Source organism: Budorcas taxicolor, chromosome 2 (genome assembly GCF_023091745.1).
Source record: "Budorcas taxicolor isolate Tak-1 chromosome 2, Takin1.1, whole genome shotgun sequence".
In the NCBI taxonomy this organism is placed as follows: Eukaryota; Metazoa; Chordata; class Mammalia; order Artiodactyla; family Bovidae; genus Budorcas; species Budorcas taxicolor.
This window is the reverse complement of record NC_068911.1, coordinates 139,425,533-139,441,343: the sequence shown is the minus strand read 5'-3', so window position 1 is coordinate 139,441,343 and position 15,811 is coordinate 139,425,533. Positions and strand designations below refer to the sequence as shown.

The 15,811-nt window shown below is 40.6% G+C and overlaps 1 protein-coding gene across 1 annotated transcript in view; it reads left to right on the top strand.

The window, feature by feature from the left end:
- The first annotated feature begins 232 nt into the window (after positions 1-232).
- Positions 233-15,811, top strand: part of DYTN (dystrotelin) — a 60,326-nt gene continuing 44,747 nt past the window's right edge. Inside the window, 7 exon segments of the mRNA XM_052653305.1 lie at positions 233-254; positions 1,833-1,907; positions 5,262-5,463; positions 7,358-7,443; positions 7,962-8,062; positions 13,094-13,165; positions 13,421-13,584. Coding sequence (XP_052509265.1) covers positions 233-254; positions 1,833-1,907; positions 5,262-5,463; positions 7,358-7,443; positions 7,962-8,062; positions 13,094-13,165; positions 13,421-13,584 — 722 coding nt within the window.

Below are 15,811 nucleotides of genomic sequence, written 5' to 3'. Positions count from 1 at the left end.
ATTATCTCTATTTTCTTATTTAAATCATACAAATACTCTAGGAGGAGTGTAATGTGATCCCTATTAATCTCATGAATCCCTGAAAATCAAAGTGAACTAGTTTCCCCAAAGGAAAAAGGAAAGAATGGACCTAGATATGGCTCCAGCACTTTCTCTTCTCCACATTGTGAAAGGAGTTTTTACATACTCAGTGCCTGGTAAGGGCTCAGAAATGCTAGCCACTATTGTAGTGATGTTGGTGGTGGAAAAAGAAGGTATATTAATAATTCTTTTCTGACTATAAAAGTAACATGTGCTCTTCACCAAAAATTTAGGTAATATTGACAAGTAGGAAGAAAATAACCAAGAATTCTAGCACTCAAAGATATACACTGTTAACAATTTTGATGAATGCCACTAGCAATTAAGCTCCTCGGGGCAAGAATTTTTATCTGTTATGTTAACTGCTGTATTTCAAGAGCCTGGACTCCTGCCGGGGTCATATAGCAAGAACTTGATAAAAATCTCCTAAATGAAGGGATGAATAGGTTTTCAGTCATTTTCATAGATGCATAAAGATGTGTGCACATATGAGTAGAATATGTTAACGATTTATATTCTACAGATAGTTTTTTGTCTTTGTGTTTTGTTTCACATGGTCATTTTGTTTTTATATAAAAAGCCGATAGCTTCATAGAGGAGTCCTTGTTGGGGGCTGCTTAGTGAGTGTAGGGGACTTGGAGGACGCTCTCTAGTGCCACATGCAGCCTAGGATAGTGTTGCTGTTCAAGTCGCTAAGTTGACCCTATGGACTATAGCCCACCAGGCTCCTCTGTCCTTGGGATTTCCCAGGCAAGCATACTGGAGTGGGTTGCCATGCCATTTTCCAGGGGATCTTCCTGACCCAGAAATCGAATCCATGTCTCTTATTTCTCTTGCATTGGCAGGAAGGTTCTTTACTGCTAGCACCACCTGGGAAACTTTTTTTTTTTTTTCGTGACTGCACCTCATAACTTATTGGAGAAGGAAATGGCAACCCACTCCAGTACTCTTGCCTGGAAAATTCCACAGATAGAGGAGCCTGGTGCACTACTGTCCATGGGGTTGCAAAGAGTCAGACACGACTAAGCGATTTCACTTTCTTTCTTTTCTTTCATAACCTATGGGATCTTAGTTCCCTGACCTGGAATCGAACCTGGGCCCTCGGCAGTGAAAGCACACAGTCATAACCACTGGACCACCAGAGAATTCAAGGATACTGTAGTACATTATTATTTGCTTCCAGGTAGGAAAGAGCAATGGGCTTCCCTGATGGCTCAGTGCTAAAGAATCTGCCTGTAATGCAGGAGCTGCAGAAGACATGGGTTCAGTCCCTGGGTGGGGAAAATCCCCTGGAGGAGGGCATGGCAACCCACTCCAGTATTCTCACCTGGAGAATCCCATGGACAGAGGAGCCTGGTGGGCTACAGTCCACAGGGTCGCAAAGAGTCAGACACAACTAAAGCGACTTAGTACTAGTACTAGGTTTTCCTCACCTGCAAAATAAAGTAGGGCTACATGCTCTCTTGGCTCTCCAGGTGGCTCAGTGGTAAAGAATCTGCCTTCCAATGCAGGAGATATGAGTTCAATTCCTGGGTAGGAAAGATGCCCAGGAAAAGAAAATGGCAACCCATCCCCGTATTCTTGTCTGGGAAATCCCATGAATAAAGGAGCCTGGGGGTAGGGGGTGCAGTCCACCAAGAGTCAGATATGACTTAGTGACTAAGCAGCCTAACGAGCTTGCTTGGATTTCCTTACAAGATTTATCTAATGGGAGAGTCCTTTATCTGTGATATTTCATATTTTCTTTACAGATGCTCTTAATAGTATTGAGAATTCCACTTATAGAACAGCCTTCAAATTACAATCAGTGCAAACCCTGTGTCAATGTAAGTACAGGCTTTCTTGAAACATTGAAATAACCTGACCGTAATGCATAAAGTAAAATGCACAGAGAACCGAAAACTCCCCCATGTGAGTGACTGCTGAATTCAGAAGGTTGGACCTGTGCCTGTACCCCCGACTTGTAACAGAGAAGATAAAGTGGGTAAGATTCTCCTGTGTACTCAGTCCACATGCAGCTCTGCTAATCATTTATGGACGAGAATTTTAATTCTTAAAAAAATTTTTCCTACTTTGTTTCTGGAATTATTATTTTTTGTTTGTTTGTTTATTTTTCAGGATACCATTACTGATGAAAAATAAAATCACAAAATAAGTTAGTTTAATCTAATTTGTAGATTCAAATATAAACAGTTCTAATTTCCCCCTACCCCTTAAAATTTGCATTTTTAAGCTGTTCTCCCTAGCTCTTTCTGAACCTGCAAAAGTAAGTTTTGATGAATAATCCTCAGGCCATAAATTTTAAAAATTTCTTGAGAATTTTCTGAACTGCTCTTTTGCATTAAATTTTATCTGATTGAATGCCACTGTTTCTTCTCCTATATGGTTATAATCACCAAAATTTTAACTACCATATTTTACCAAAAGATGGTAAAATATAGTAAAATGTTTATCCTGTGAAGTGAAGTGAAGTCGCTCAGTCGTGTCTGACTCTTTGCGACCCCATGAGCTGTAGACTAGCAGGCTCCTCTGTCCATGGGATTTTCCAGGCAATAGTCCTGGAGTGGATTGCCATTTCCTTCTCCAGGGGATCTTCCCAACCCAGGGATCGAACCCAGGTCTCCCACCTTGTAGACAGACGCTTTACCATCTGAGCCACCAGGGAAGTCCAAGGTTTATCCTGTAAGAATTCTCCAAAACAAAATGACTTGGGTCCTGACTATGAAAAACAATAGGCATTCAGCATATCTAAATTATTGATTTCTAGTAAGTTTTATATTGCATTTAAAAACCACTCCATGTGAAATGATTTATGGCATTTATTACAGCGGATCTAAATAAAATTTTTACATGTATATACACACATGTACATATAAAGGTTGAAATTTTTTTATACATTACTTTCTGCCTAATAGGTTAGACAGACTGCTGCTGCTGCTAAGTCACTTCAGTCATGTCCAACTCTGGGACCCCATAGACTGCAGCCCACCAGTCTCCCCCATCCCTAGGATTCTCCAGGCAAGAACACTGGAGTGGGTTGCCATTTCCTTCTCCAGTGCATGAAAGTGAAAAGTGAAAGTGAAGTCGCTCAGTCGTGTCCGACTCCTAGCGGCCCCATGGACTGCAGCCTACCAGGCTCCGCCATCCATGGGATTTGCCAAGCAAGAGTACTGGAGTGGGGTGCCATTGCCTGTTAGATAGACTACTGGTTTCCAAATTGCTTCACAGAGTAGACATGGGTATGAAGTAGGATAAGAAAGGATCAGCAAAGCAGGAAAAGAAGTACAGGCAAGCCAAGAAAACCCAAAAGACAACCCAAAAGTTGTTCCTGCACCAGAACAATTCTGTTTTTCTCTCTCTTTCATACTGCACTTATGTGCACTTATTGGCCTAAAAATTTTCTATTCATGGATATAGACAAATCACTAATTCCAGAAATTCACAAAAAACAGAATATGCTCAAAAAAATTCACCCTCAATTATGCTGTTTTCCTGGAGAATGTCTCCTAGTAAAGAAAGTTAGTGGCCAATGTTATATGAGCCTCCATCATCAATGCCTGTAATTGATGCAATGTAATTTGAGGATGTACCTTTTTGAACTTTTTATTACACCTGGCATCAAAAACAGTGAATATAAATAATACTCATGGGAAATAGTAACAGTACGCACAGGGAGAAGCTGGAAATTTCTCCCTATAGAAGATAGCCACACAAAAATTGGAAAACAAAAGGGAAAGTCCCAGACACCAAGATAAAGCATATCGTGAGCTCCAGGCAGCAGGATCTGGGGAGCTAGAGAGCATTGCTACACAAATCTGGTGGTGAGATTAATGGACACCACTATTATCTGTTTTGCTGTAGTATAGGACTCTCAGCAGAAGACACAGCATCCTGCGTACAGCACGCCAGGCCGAGGTGATAGGTTTCGCGATTGAATAATGATAAAAGAGTTTGCAGCCTCCACCACCTGCAGCCAGGTTTTTATTAAAATCACACCCCCAAACCTACCCCCTCACTTCCTTAGACTCTCCCCTTAAAAGTGGTATCAGAGAACAAATTTTAAAAATTTTATTACATTTGCTAGTTTTCTTATCTGTGAGGTTGATTTACGAAGTAGACAGAAACGCGGGGTTTTATCACTGCACAAGCGAAGCATTTAAAATGCCAGCAGCTCTTGGTGCCACTGACATCCCCATCTCTCAGATGGCATGAGTGGGTGTTTACTCATTTTGTCTGTCATTCTCCATCTGCAAGAAACCATAGGGTTGGTTCTACTTCATTCTCCCTTATCTTCATTCCCTTGTAACATTTTTAGGAGAATGTGATAAAAAAAAATATGTAAGAAATAAACCATTATTTTTTGTAAGCAACTTTGGTTTTATTAAGTGCCTTCCAGGATAGTAATACTGACAGGACCAAGATCAAAAAAATAAATATTACTAAGGCAAGGGGGAGACCTAAAGAGTCTGATAATTCAGCAGCTGTTCCCTTATAAAGATCACTGGGTTTTTTAAGTAGCGCAATTGTATTTTAACATACAATATTCCTTCTCGAGCTAGGCTATGCACCAGGGAAAAAAGTTATGTGAACATGAAAGGTGAATTTTCTCAATCGACTTAATAAAGAGTATAAAAAATGTTTTTCCCAACTTTTCACCAGTATTCTGATTTCCTCAGAAAGCTGTTTTCAAGTTTTTCACTTCTTTACCTTTTAATTTCCTACTTTAAAGTCACATCTTAGAGGTTATACTGGGAATAATGTACTAACTTTCCTTCACTAACAAACGTACTTTTCCAAAATCAAATCAACTGTCAGAATAGGAATGCTTGAATTATGTACAAGATGGTGGCTCAGATGGTGAAGAATCTGCCTGTAATGTGGGAAACCCAGGTTCAATCCCTGGGTTGAGAAGATCCCCTGGAGAAGGAAAGGCATTCCAGTATACTTGCCTGGAGAATCCCATGGAGAGAGGAGTGTGGCAGGCTTAGTCCATGGGGTCACAAAGAGTCGGACACAGCTAAGCAACTAATACACTGTATCCAAATTGTGGTCATATGTAACTCCCTTAAAAAATAGCTGCCATTAAAAAAAAAAAAGTCTTATAAACTAGATGATGTTTACTTTTTTGAAGCCTTTTGTTCCTATCACAGATGATGCAGTGTTTCCTTTGCTTCCTGCAGTGGACTTGATTGGCAGTTCTCTGATTCAGCATGTCCTACTACGTCAGAGTCTCTGGGAGGCAGGAGAAAGCACCCTCTCTGTGCAGCAGCTTTTTCAGGCTCTGCAGGAGATGTTCCAGAAAGTCAGAGTGGAAAAACCAGGACAGGTGCACCCCAGGGCTTCAGAGCTCACTCTGAGCCTTCTCACTACAATGTATGACAGGTGAGGATGAAGAGATCAAGCTGTGACCTAACAGGGGGTATGCAGTTGCCTCTGGTCATTGACCAATTGAGGATGTCTAATATTTGCTCAGGGCTTGAGTTCTAAGAAAGCTTCTTTGTTTGTTTTCCTCAAATGTATTACTCATTCAGAAGGGGAGCAAAGAAGTACATGCTTATCAACCTCACTAACATAAATGACTCATGCAAAGCAATGAATAGGAAAATCCACACTTTCATACAAACTTCATTTCCACTCTAGAGAAGAATACACACCTTTTTCTAGGGCAATTACGCATCTATAGATACTGAAAATTACACTTTTTCTTGTTCAGTCGCTAAGTCGTGCCTGACACTTTGCGACCCCGTGAACTGCAGCATGCCAGGCTTCCCTGTCCTTCATTATCTCCTGGAACTTGCTTGAACTGATGTCCATTGAGTCAGTGATGCCATCCAACCATCTCAACCTCTTTCATTCCCTTCTCCTCTTGCCTTCAATCTTTCCCAACAGGAGTCCCTGGTAATTTATTTCTTTATAACCATTTATCAGTTTCTGTTTGTGGGATAAGGTTGAATAACCTGTGCATAAATGGCTAACCTCTTGTCTTAGTCTGTTTGGGTTGCTATACAAAAATACCATAGACCAGGGGACTTAACAGACATCTGTTTCTCACAGTTCTGGAGGCCAGAAGTCCAAGATCAAAGGCAGCTGCAGACACTTGGGTCTGGTGAGAAACCACTTCCAGGCACTCAGAGATCCATCTTCTGGCTGTGTCTTCACATGGCGGAAGAGAGTGAAAGAGCTTTCTGGGGTCTCTTTTATAGTAACAGTAATCTAGTTCATGAGAGTCCCACCTTTGTGACCTAGTAGTCTCCCCAAATCCTACCTCTAAATAGTCTCTCGCTGGGAGGTAGGATTTCAACATATGACTTGGAGAGGGAAGGTACATAAACATTTCCACCTTGTCAAAGGCTTAATTATGCATGCTCTGGAGTCAGTGGTGTTGTGTGTGTGTGAGTGTATCTGTGTGTTTCACTGAACTCAAGTTTATCACTTTTTTTGCTCCTCTTCAGCTGTGTTTATCTTATGTGGTCTTGACCCAGTTGGCTTCATCTTGTAGAATGGGCTTTTAAAAACTCGCAGTGAATATAAAACATTTGGAAAGTGCAGGAAAGAATAAGGAAGAAGCAATATCACCCCCAAAGCCTGCATCCTAGAGACAAGGACAGTTTAACCATTTGGCAAATTCCTTACTAGTTTATTGTTTATTTTTTGTCATGCAATTAATATATAAATATGTTCTCAAGTGATTTTTTTTTTCTTGATTTCAGCCTCCTTAAGCATTAAGCTTTTGGCTGGCCTTTCTATATTCAATGCCTGCCTCTAACAACCCACCTGCCTTTGATACATTGTTCTGTAGCTTTTCTAACTGCATAGCTGGTGGGCACAGGGTGATGAGGCTCTAGACAGCGACCTGAGAGGAAGCAGATTATTTTAACATAAAGATTTGCTCCTTCTGCCTGCCCTTTGGTTCCTGTCTCTGTTGTTTGTTTTCTGGGCCTGTGAACTCTAAAGACAATGAGACCACCTGGTCCAGGAAGAGAAGGCGCATCCCTGGGTCCCCGGTGCCTAGGGTAGTGCTTTGCATTGAGAAAGCACCAAATAAATATTTGTTGAACACATGAATGAATAAATCATGAAGGATGAAATATGTCTATTCAATTCTTAGTCCTGTCAAATTCTAGATAGAGGAAAACAGACCATGAAGAGCGTGAACTTGTAACATGATGTCAGAAATGTTCATTCATAGTCATGGTTTTTATAAAAATAACCCTGCCTTTCCCATTCTTGCCTCTGTTGTTTTTTTGTTGTTGTTGTTGTTGTTGTTGCCACGCAGCACAGGAACGGGTTTTATCAAGCTTGCACCTGCAGCCGCTGCTTTGATCACCCTCTCAGGGGACAGTCCTCTTACAAAATACAGAGGTAACACAAGTAGGGGTTTAGAGTGTCTGAAGTGTGGTGACCGCCAGACCTCTCCAACATGTGACCTTCTTCACTCACTCCTGTATCCCCACTACCACACGGCTCTGGTTCAGCATGTACCAGCAAAACTCAGGATTTTCCAAAATGTTGATCTATGTGTTCTAACTATTCATAATTTGGTTATCCCTGATATTTATTTGTATAGAGATTATTCAGACACCAGTAGTTCTTATTCTCTTAAAGCAGTCCCTACTCCCATCACCAGTCACCAAACTCATGGTCTTTGTCATTGATGTGCTCAATGATCAAAAATTAGAAACGTGAGTGGCTCTTCACTACTTTTCAAGTTACTTAGTTTGGGAAGCTTTCAAAATAGCAAGTGGACAATCAAGAATTATAACTTTCTCTTCTTTCCCCCTTTGAACCAAAAATTAAGTGTTTAGGATTCAAAGCACATACTCTTCAAAGATATATGTAGGTATTCAATTAAAGGTTTCTCTTCCCCTTTATATGTCTAGCTCTTTTTCAGCTCTATGCAGAAAATAACAGGGGAGGTCATGATTTGGGAGCACGCATGACTCGAAGGGTTTTGAGAAACCTGCTAACAGATCTACAACAGGTAAATCTCTAATGCTCAAGAGTTCTAAATGTGTTCCAGTTACATTAATTATTAAAGGATCTTATTCTTTATAGTGTCGATCCTATTTTGATATAGTTCTCCAAGCAATCTCTCTCTTCTCTAGTCATTGGTAATATCTGAGTATAGTCTGACCTATTGCAATTATTTCCTAACTGGTTTGCCCAACTCAAGCCTCTCCTTTCTCCAACTCTTCCTCCACACAGCAGCCAGTGACTCTTCCAAATGTCAATGTAAGTGCCTAAAATTCCTCATTGGCTATGTCTATCTATAGAATAAAACCTAAACTCCTCAGTATCACAAACAAAGCTTTCTCCAATCTTCTATTTTCAAAAAGAGGTAAAATCATGATACTTATACAAATTTAAAATGAATGCCAACAAATAAATATTTGTAACTCAAATAAGGGTAACTCAAAGTAAACAAATATAAAATTTTATTCAATTTTTTATTTATTAACTATAAGAGGGCTCCAGTAAGATGTCACAACAAGTTGAAAGAAATAACTAAAGATCAGACAACCTGATAGATTCAGAATGTTGTAATAAATTTGCAGGTGGACCCAAGAGTGGCTTGGGTAGAGGTGGGAGTTGTTGCTCAACCAGGAGAGAATTCATTTGGATGTCCATAAATAGAAACTATTTGCATTGCGATCACTTGTCAACAAATTGACATTAATCTCTATAGAATTATAAGGTAGCCTCGTCAAAGAGAGTGATGCACATCTCTATAGGTTCAGATAATCCCCAATGGAAAGATATCCAGTGGTTTCCTTTGTGTATTCTACAGTGTTTTGATTTTGCCTTATACTCCTCCCAGTTTTGTGTCTCCTGCATGTCCAAATCCTCACTGTACCTGACATGTTCCACTACTGGCTTGCACAGGTACATCTATCCACAACACCACTGCCTCTCCTTTACATGACAAATACTGTTTGTCTTTCAAGTTTACTCAAAATATTAGTCACCTCATCACTGAAAACTTCTTAAACTCCTTGTAAATAACTTTGTTATAGCACTTGTCAAATTTTATTGCAATCATGTCTTAGATATGTGGTTTTCCCACTAGGCTGCTTCTCAAGGGCAGCGATTATATCTCAGTGATCTTTATGTCTCCAATAGCTTGAAAAGTGCTTGATACTAAAGTCTTCATGTGTGCATGCATTATGTGCTACGTCATGCCTGACTCTTTGCGATCCAGTGGACAGTAGCCCACCAGGCTGCTCTGTCCATGGGATTTTCCAGACAAGATTATTGGAGTGGGTTGCCATGCCCTCATCCAAGGGATCTTTCTGACCCAGGGACTGAACCTGCATCTCCTGCAGCTTCTGCATTGCAGGCAGATTCTTTACCGATGAGCCACCAGGGAAGCCTACTAAGGCCTTTAACAAGTGCTTAATGAAACATAGATGAAATGCAGCCCTGAATACTCAATAGCTGGTTTCCGTAATTTCCTATGCTTTAAGAATGTGCAAATATGACATTGTTTTCATCCAATTAATAAGGAATCTAACCTCCTTAATGTAAATATGCTTCTTAATTGTAAAAAATGATGTAACCAAGCAAGATCTTCTGCAAATGAGTTATGTAGGCTCTGGATTATTTTGTGTACAAGTGATTACTGTCTCTGTATCTTTTACCTCTGCTTTAAAGATGCCTCAAGCATCCTTTAAGGATTCTTCAAGCTCCTGTAAAATCCTTGAACTAGGTTTTCTGCACTGTGAAACTGTAGTAATTTTCTGTCATTTCCCCCCTGGTTTTGGATTGTAGGGAAGAAAAAAAAATCTTTTTCCCTTACCCATCTTAAGTTCTGTGTCTAGGGCCCTGTAAATTAGACTTGTAAAAGAATTAACAAGAGAAAAACAAACCAAAGTTTATTCATGTGTACGGTGCATAGGAACACCCAGTGATGAGTAACTCAAAGAAGTAGATACAACTCAGGCTTGTAAGCTATTTTACGCTAAACAAAGGAAAAGGGACTCTGGGCTTCTAGGTGGGGGAGGCAAGTTTATGAGAAGCTGATCAGGAAATAGATGGCGAACAAGGGTTGTTTAGTAGGGTTTGTTATGCACATTTAAGTCTGTGATTTCTCTGCTAACAAGGATTGTTAAGAGTCCTCCTCTTCCTGGTAGGTAGAGGGAGACACTATTGGTAAAAACAGATTTACTGTATAAATGTAAGTTACCTTTACAAAAGGAAAACCTGTAACCTACTTTTAGTGCTTTTTCTGCCTCTATTGGCTCTCAATGACTTTTAGTTCAAAATAATACATATGCCAAGGAGGTATATTGGGGGTGGCATATTCTGGTACCCTGGAGAACCAAGGATTCTGAACTGGGGATTATTACGCTAAGAGTGGGAGGTGGGTAAGGAGAAAGATTATCAGACAAGGAATATGATTTAGGAAAACCTACCCAGATTATCTTTGCAGGAACTTCCCTGGTGGTCCAGTGGTTAAGACTCCACACTTCCACTACAAGGGGGATGGGTTTGATCTCTGGTTGGGAATATCCTGCATGCCTGGCATGCACGGCAGGCCATGCAGTGCTGCCGAAAAATAAAATAAAATAAATAAAATATAATTACTTTTCCCCAAAAAAATAAAAATTAAAAAAGTTACCCTTGCTTTGATTTGGTCTTAATGTTAAGAGTTTATGTTCATATTGATTGCAATAATCAGTATTTAATTTATTGTGTAAATTTTAAACAGCGTTTAAGATGCTCATATTTCTTAAGTGGAGCAATGATCTTTTTTTCATTTCTAAAGTTCAGACCTCAGATGTAGTTTTCAAAGAGCTCTTCTGGTGGTTGCCCCAGCACACAGATCCTGTCACCAGTTTTCTACTGACTCTCAGGCATATCTTAAGAAGCTACTGCCCCAACGATCCCCGCATTTTGGGGGGAGACTGGGAAAATCTGCTTATGCAACCAGTCTAGTTAGACTGAAGTGGTGAAGTGGATGTGATGAAAGAAAATCTTCCTTCTGAAATCCTATGCCGCTTCCTCACTAGTACAGCTGGCCCCAGGCTGGCTCTCCACCCAAGAGGCCCTAAAAATCTGCCCTTGTTTCAGGCTCAACCAAGGTCAACGAGCTGCTGAAATGGCAGCTCCTGCAGCGCTGTCTCCCCCTCATGCATCAGTAGGCTCCTAAGAAAGCTGTTAGGAAGGTAGAGATTTGCATAGCAAATTATCATCCCATTGACTTCCATTAAGAACACAGAGATGGGTTCCCATAGAGAACTCCAGGCCCCTCTGTGTGATCCCACCCCCTCCCCCGAGAACCCTAATTATCATTTCAAGTGGTGTTCTGCCTACACTGCAGGCCCTCTAGCCAGATTTAATTCTTCCTTAGATTATCTGCAAGAAATTAGTCAAATGGGCACAAAATCTTTGTGCACACACTTTAGAGCCAGAAATGTAGGTTACAACCCACAACAGAAGTGAATTTTCTTTTGACTGATATCAGAATCCCAGAACTGGCTAGTGGATCCTATCTGATTCAATTTCCATACTGTACAAATGAGGCTAGCTCAAGATACCATCCAAATAAGTGGTTCAGTTAGTTCATCAGCATTCACAGGCCAAAGTAGGGGTAATGAGTTATTTTTTCAGACAAAAGCCAAATAACACATCATGTTTAGTTCAGCTGGTGATGGGGTTATTATTAATTTAAAGTACAAGCCATCTTGTCACAATTACACAAATGTTTGTTGACTTCTGCCTGGCTAATTGTCAGCAAAGTGGTTCTAAGTGCCACTTTCCTGATTAGAAGAATGTTTATTCGAGTTGATGGACTCAGCAGGGGGGTCTTTGAAATTACTTCTGAGCTTGGGAGCAATGCCTGCTGACAATCTGTGCTGTAGAAGGCATCAGACATGAAATTAGGACACGTGACCAAATGGGCATAAATGGAGGTGACAGGTACATGTATCTGTGCATATAGTTAATGTCAGGGCTAAGTCCCTGGCCATCTCAGCAGTCACAAGGTGTTCTTAGTCCCTTAGTTAAACTCTTTAATGTGACTGAGTGAAAGATAGAAACCACTGAGTGAGGTAGTGTTAAATCAAGCCATTGGAATACAAATCAGGTCCAGGTGTGACAAAGCTTTGGGAGAACCCCTCAACAGAGTAAAGAGTCTTGGAGGGAGATCTCATTTGTATAGTAATTCGCATCTATTTTGTTTGTTTGTTTTACCTTGAGCAAAATATCAGATCTCAATTTATTTCTTGTTGTAAACAGGATAATAACTGCCCTGCCTCGAAAATTGGCATTTATTAAAATGAGATGATGTGTGTTTGAAAAGGTTTTTCTTAAAACTGCCCTGAACTTTAATATGGTATCATTGTTATATGTAATTTGTAGGTGAACAAAGGCAAGTACAGTTGAGTCTCTCAGTCGTGTCCAATTCTTTGAGACCCCATGGACTGCAACATGCCAGGCCTCCCTGTCCATCACCAACTTCCTGAGTTTACTCAAACTCATGTCCATTGAGTCAGTGATGCCATCCAACCATCTCATCCTCTGTCATCCCCTTCTCCTCCTGCCTTCAATCTTTCCCAGCATCAGGGTCTCTTCCAATGAATCAGTCCTTCGCATCAGGTAGCCAAAGGATTGGAGATTCAGCTTCAGCATCAGTCCTTCCAATGAATATTCAGGATTGATTTCCTTTAGGATGGACTGGTTGGATCTCCTTGCAGTCCAAGGGCAAAGAAAAGTTAAATAACTAGGGTCACAAGGGAAACATGGAAGCCCTCCCTGTGTTGCCCTTATTGCCAGAACTTCTTACTCTTCTTGTCCGAGCCCCACTTCTCCCCACTTGTTCTTTCTTTGTCTCTATTGATACACTGCACAAAATCCACACGTGTCTTGTTTGCCTCATTGAAACAGCTCATCCAGCCTCAGACGCCAGGTATGTGTGACTCTTTGGCCATAAGCGCCACTGCTCAGGTGTGACTAGTGGCCACCTACTTCTCCATTTCTTAATCACTAACACAGGGTTTCTTGCCTCTTGTAGATTCCAGCTGTCGTTGGGGAAAGTCGTGCCCTGTGCTCTGTGGAGAGTGCTACACGCAGCTGTTTCCAAGGGGTGAGTGCCACGCACATGTCCTTGGGAACTGGGGGCAGACACAGCTGCCGACCCATTTCAATCACAGACCTACTACTCCACACGCATCCCAGACAACCTAATTCAGGAGGTAGACTTGCCCCACCTTTGCATGAGATAAACTTCAGCAGAGTCAACAGAAACAGAGGCAGAAGAGGAGGTGAAAATACACTTTCATCTCTACAAGAGACTGCAGTCATGCTTGGAAACATATTTGACTGTGCTACTGCTTTTCAGGTGCTGAGCCCAGTAATCAAAGAAGAGAAATTCCTGTCTTGGTTGCAGTCTGAGCCTCCCATCCTCTTATGGATCCCAACCTGCTACCGACTGTCAGCCACTGAAATGGCCACTCACCCTGTTCGGTGTAGAATCTGCAGGAACTTTCCCATCACAGGACTGAGGTACAGTCACTCACCACTGTTACACAGACTGTCACTCTCCAAATGGATCTGGAGTTGGAGCTTCTTCTCTCCAGATTCTTGTGGTTGTCCTAGTCACACTTTCAGAAATCAGCTGATTTGGGGGGGAGGGGGGAATAATAATTTCCTGTATGAGTGATCCTGCTTATATTTTATTTTCCCTTCTATAATTAATGGAATATTAAGTTCTAGGGACACATACTCAGACCAGTAGATATTTTTATTCCTTAAGGGGAAATTTTTTTGTCTTTTGTTACCAAAACTCTTTTAAATATTTTGTAGTTAACCATAACAATAACAACAGTTTACATTTTTTGTTCTTTAAAAATATTTTTGAAGTATAATTGATTTACAGTGTTAATTTCTGCTGTACAGCAAAGTGGTTCAGTTATACATACATGCATTCTTTTACATATTCTTTTCCATTATGGTTTATCATAGGATATTGACTATGATTCCCTATGTGACAGGACCTTGTTAACGTTTGTTAAATGTTGAACAAATATTAGGTTGTGTGGTTCACATGGTTCGTTTGTATAAAACGTATGGTGTCATTATGCCTAATGGTGGTATTATTACTATTTAGCAGAGAAGCTAAATAACCTAAGCTTAGGCTCACATGGTTAGCAAGTGGCTGAGGCTGTGGACCGAATCCAGAGGCCCTGCTCTGCAGCCGTGATGCTCTGCTGCCTCCTTGTGCAGACAACTGAGAACATTCCTTGAAACCAAAAAAACAATGAGGCTTTATAGGAGCTGCTCATGCCAGAGCTTGTCTTTTCCTGGAGGAAAAGGCAGATTTGAAAGCTAGGTTTGGAAACAGGAAATTCAGATCTTTCCATGGCTTTTAGATGACAGTCAAAATCCTATCTTAGGAAAAGGGTGTTGTAGGTTTCCTCTAAATAAAACAATAAAGAAGTAAAATTTGAGTTATTATTAAAGATGGGGAGGAGAGAAGGAAGCCAGCAAGTGGGGGCCAGGCAAGTGGGTGACCATCACCATGGTGGGTGAACACAGGTGTAACAGGGGCTAGTGATGTGGTGAAACTGACGAGCTAGGACAACCTGGGAACTCCAAACTGGTTAAAAAAGCGGGTATACGCAGAAGGGGCAGGAGAAGTGACAAAAATAGGTCTGATATAAAATAAGTCTGTTGAGCTCACTGGAAATCAGGTTTCCATTTTGCTGAGAAAGTGAATTGATTTTGCTGAGAATTCTGAGGGCACAGTGAAATTTCACTCACAGAAACTCTTCACAAATAACACAAGTTGAAACAATAAAACATACCAATGGCCCCAACTGTTGGTAATCAAGCAACCTAAACCAAAGAAATATCCACACGACAATGAAAAGTAAACTCTTTTTTTAATTGGGCAGTGGGAAAACATTAATATGATTTTCTATATTACAAGTATATCATAATCATTTACTCAATAAACAAGTATTACATAAGCAGTTACACCGTATCCTGTACTGGGCCAGAGACAGAATTCATTTTTGCAGTTACATAAAATACAAATTTAACATTAACATGTTTTTTTCAAAATCATTATGTATAACATAATGCATGTATTATTATTTTTATTTTATCAAGGAGTCTTAGAATGTGAATGACTTGCTCAGGTCACTCAAAAAAAAAAAAATAGCAAAAGCATAGGGCCAAATATGCCATATTGTAAGTTTTTGGTTGTGTCCCTACCTACTAAGAGTAAGATTAAGCTGCTTCTTAGAAATGCCTCTGTGTGACCCATCTTTCCTCCTAGAAATCTAAGGCAATGTATAGTTCTCATACATGCAGACAGCTGAGTCATCTGGGCATGACCTTGAGCTTCTCTAGACCACAGTTCTTTGTAAGCAAGAGAAGGATGGGTGAATCAAAGCATGACTTAAGCTTCTCTTAGCTGTAACCATCTGAGCTTATTAGAAAGTGCTTGAATACATTACAGGTCTAACCTTAAACCTGTGCTTTTGGCTCTCAGAAAACCACAGCTGTAGCATCAAGGCTTTTAGTTTCAGTGAGAGTCATGAAGTCATCTTAGAGCAGAAGTGCTTGCAGATCTGGAGGCAGCAAGAAGAGGGCAAGACTTAGCCTCCTAAAGTCAGAGAGAAAGACCAGAGATTGTGCCTAAGCTGAGGGTCCAATTTTAGCAGGATGTGTCACACGTATACTCCTGAATAGCCGGGTAATTTTGAAATGAGATTAGGGGGAAATA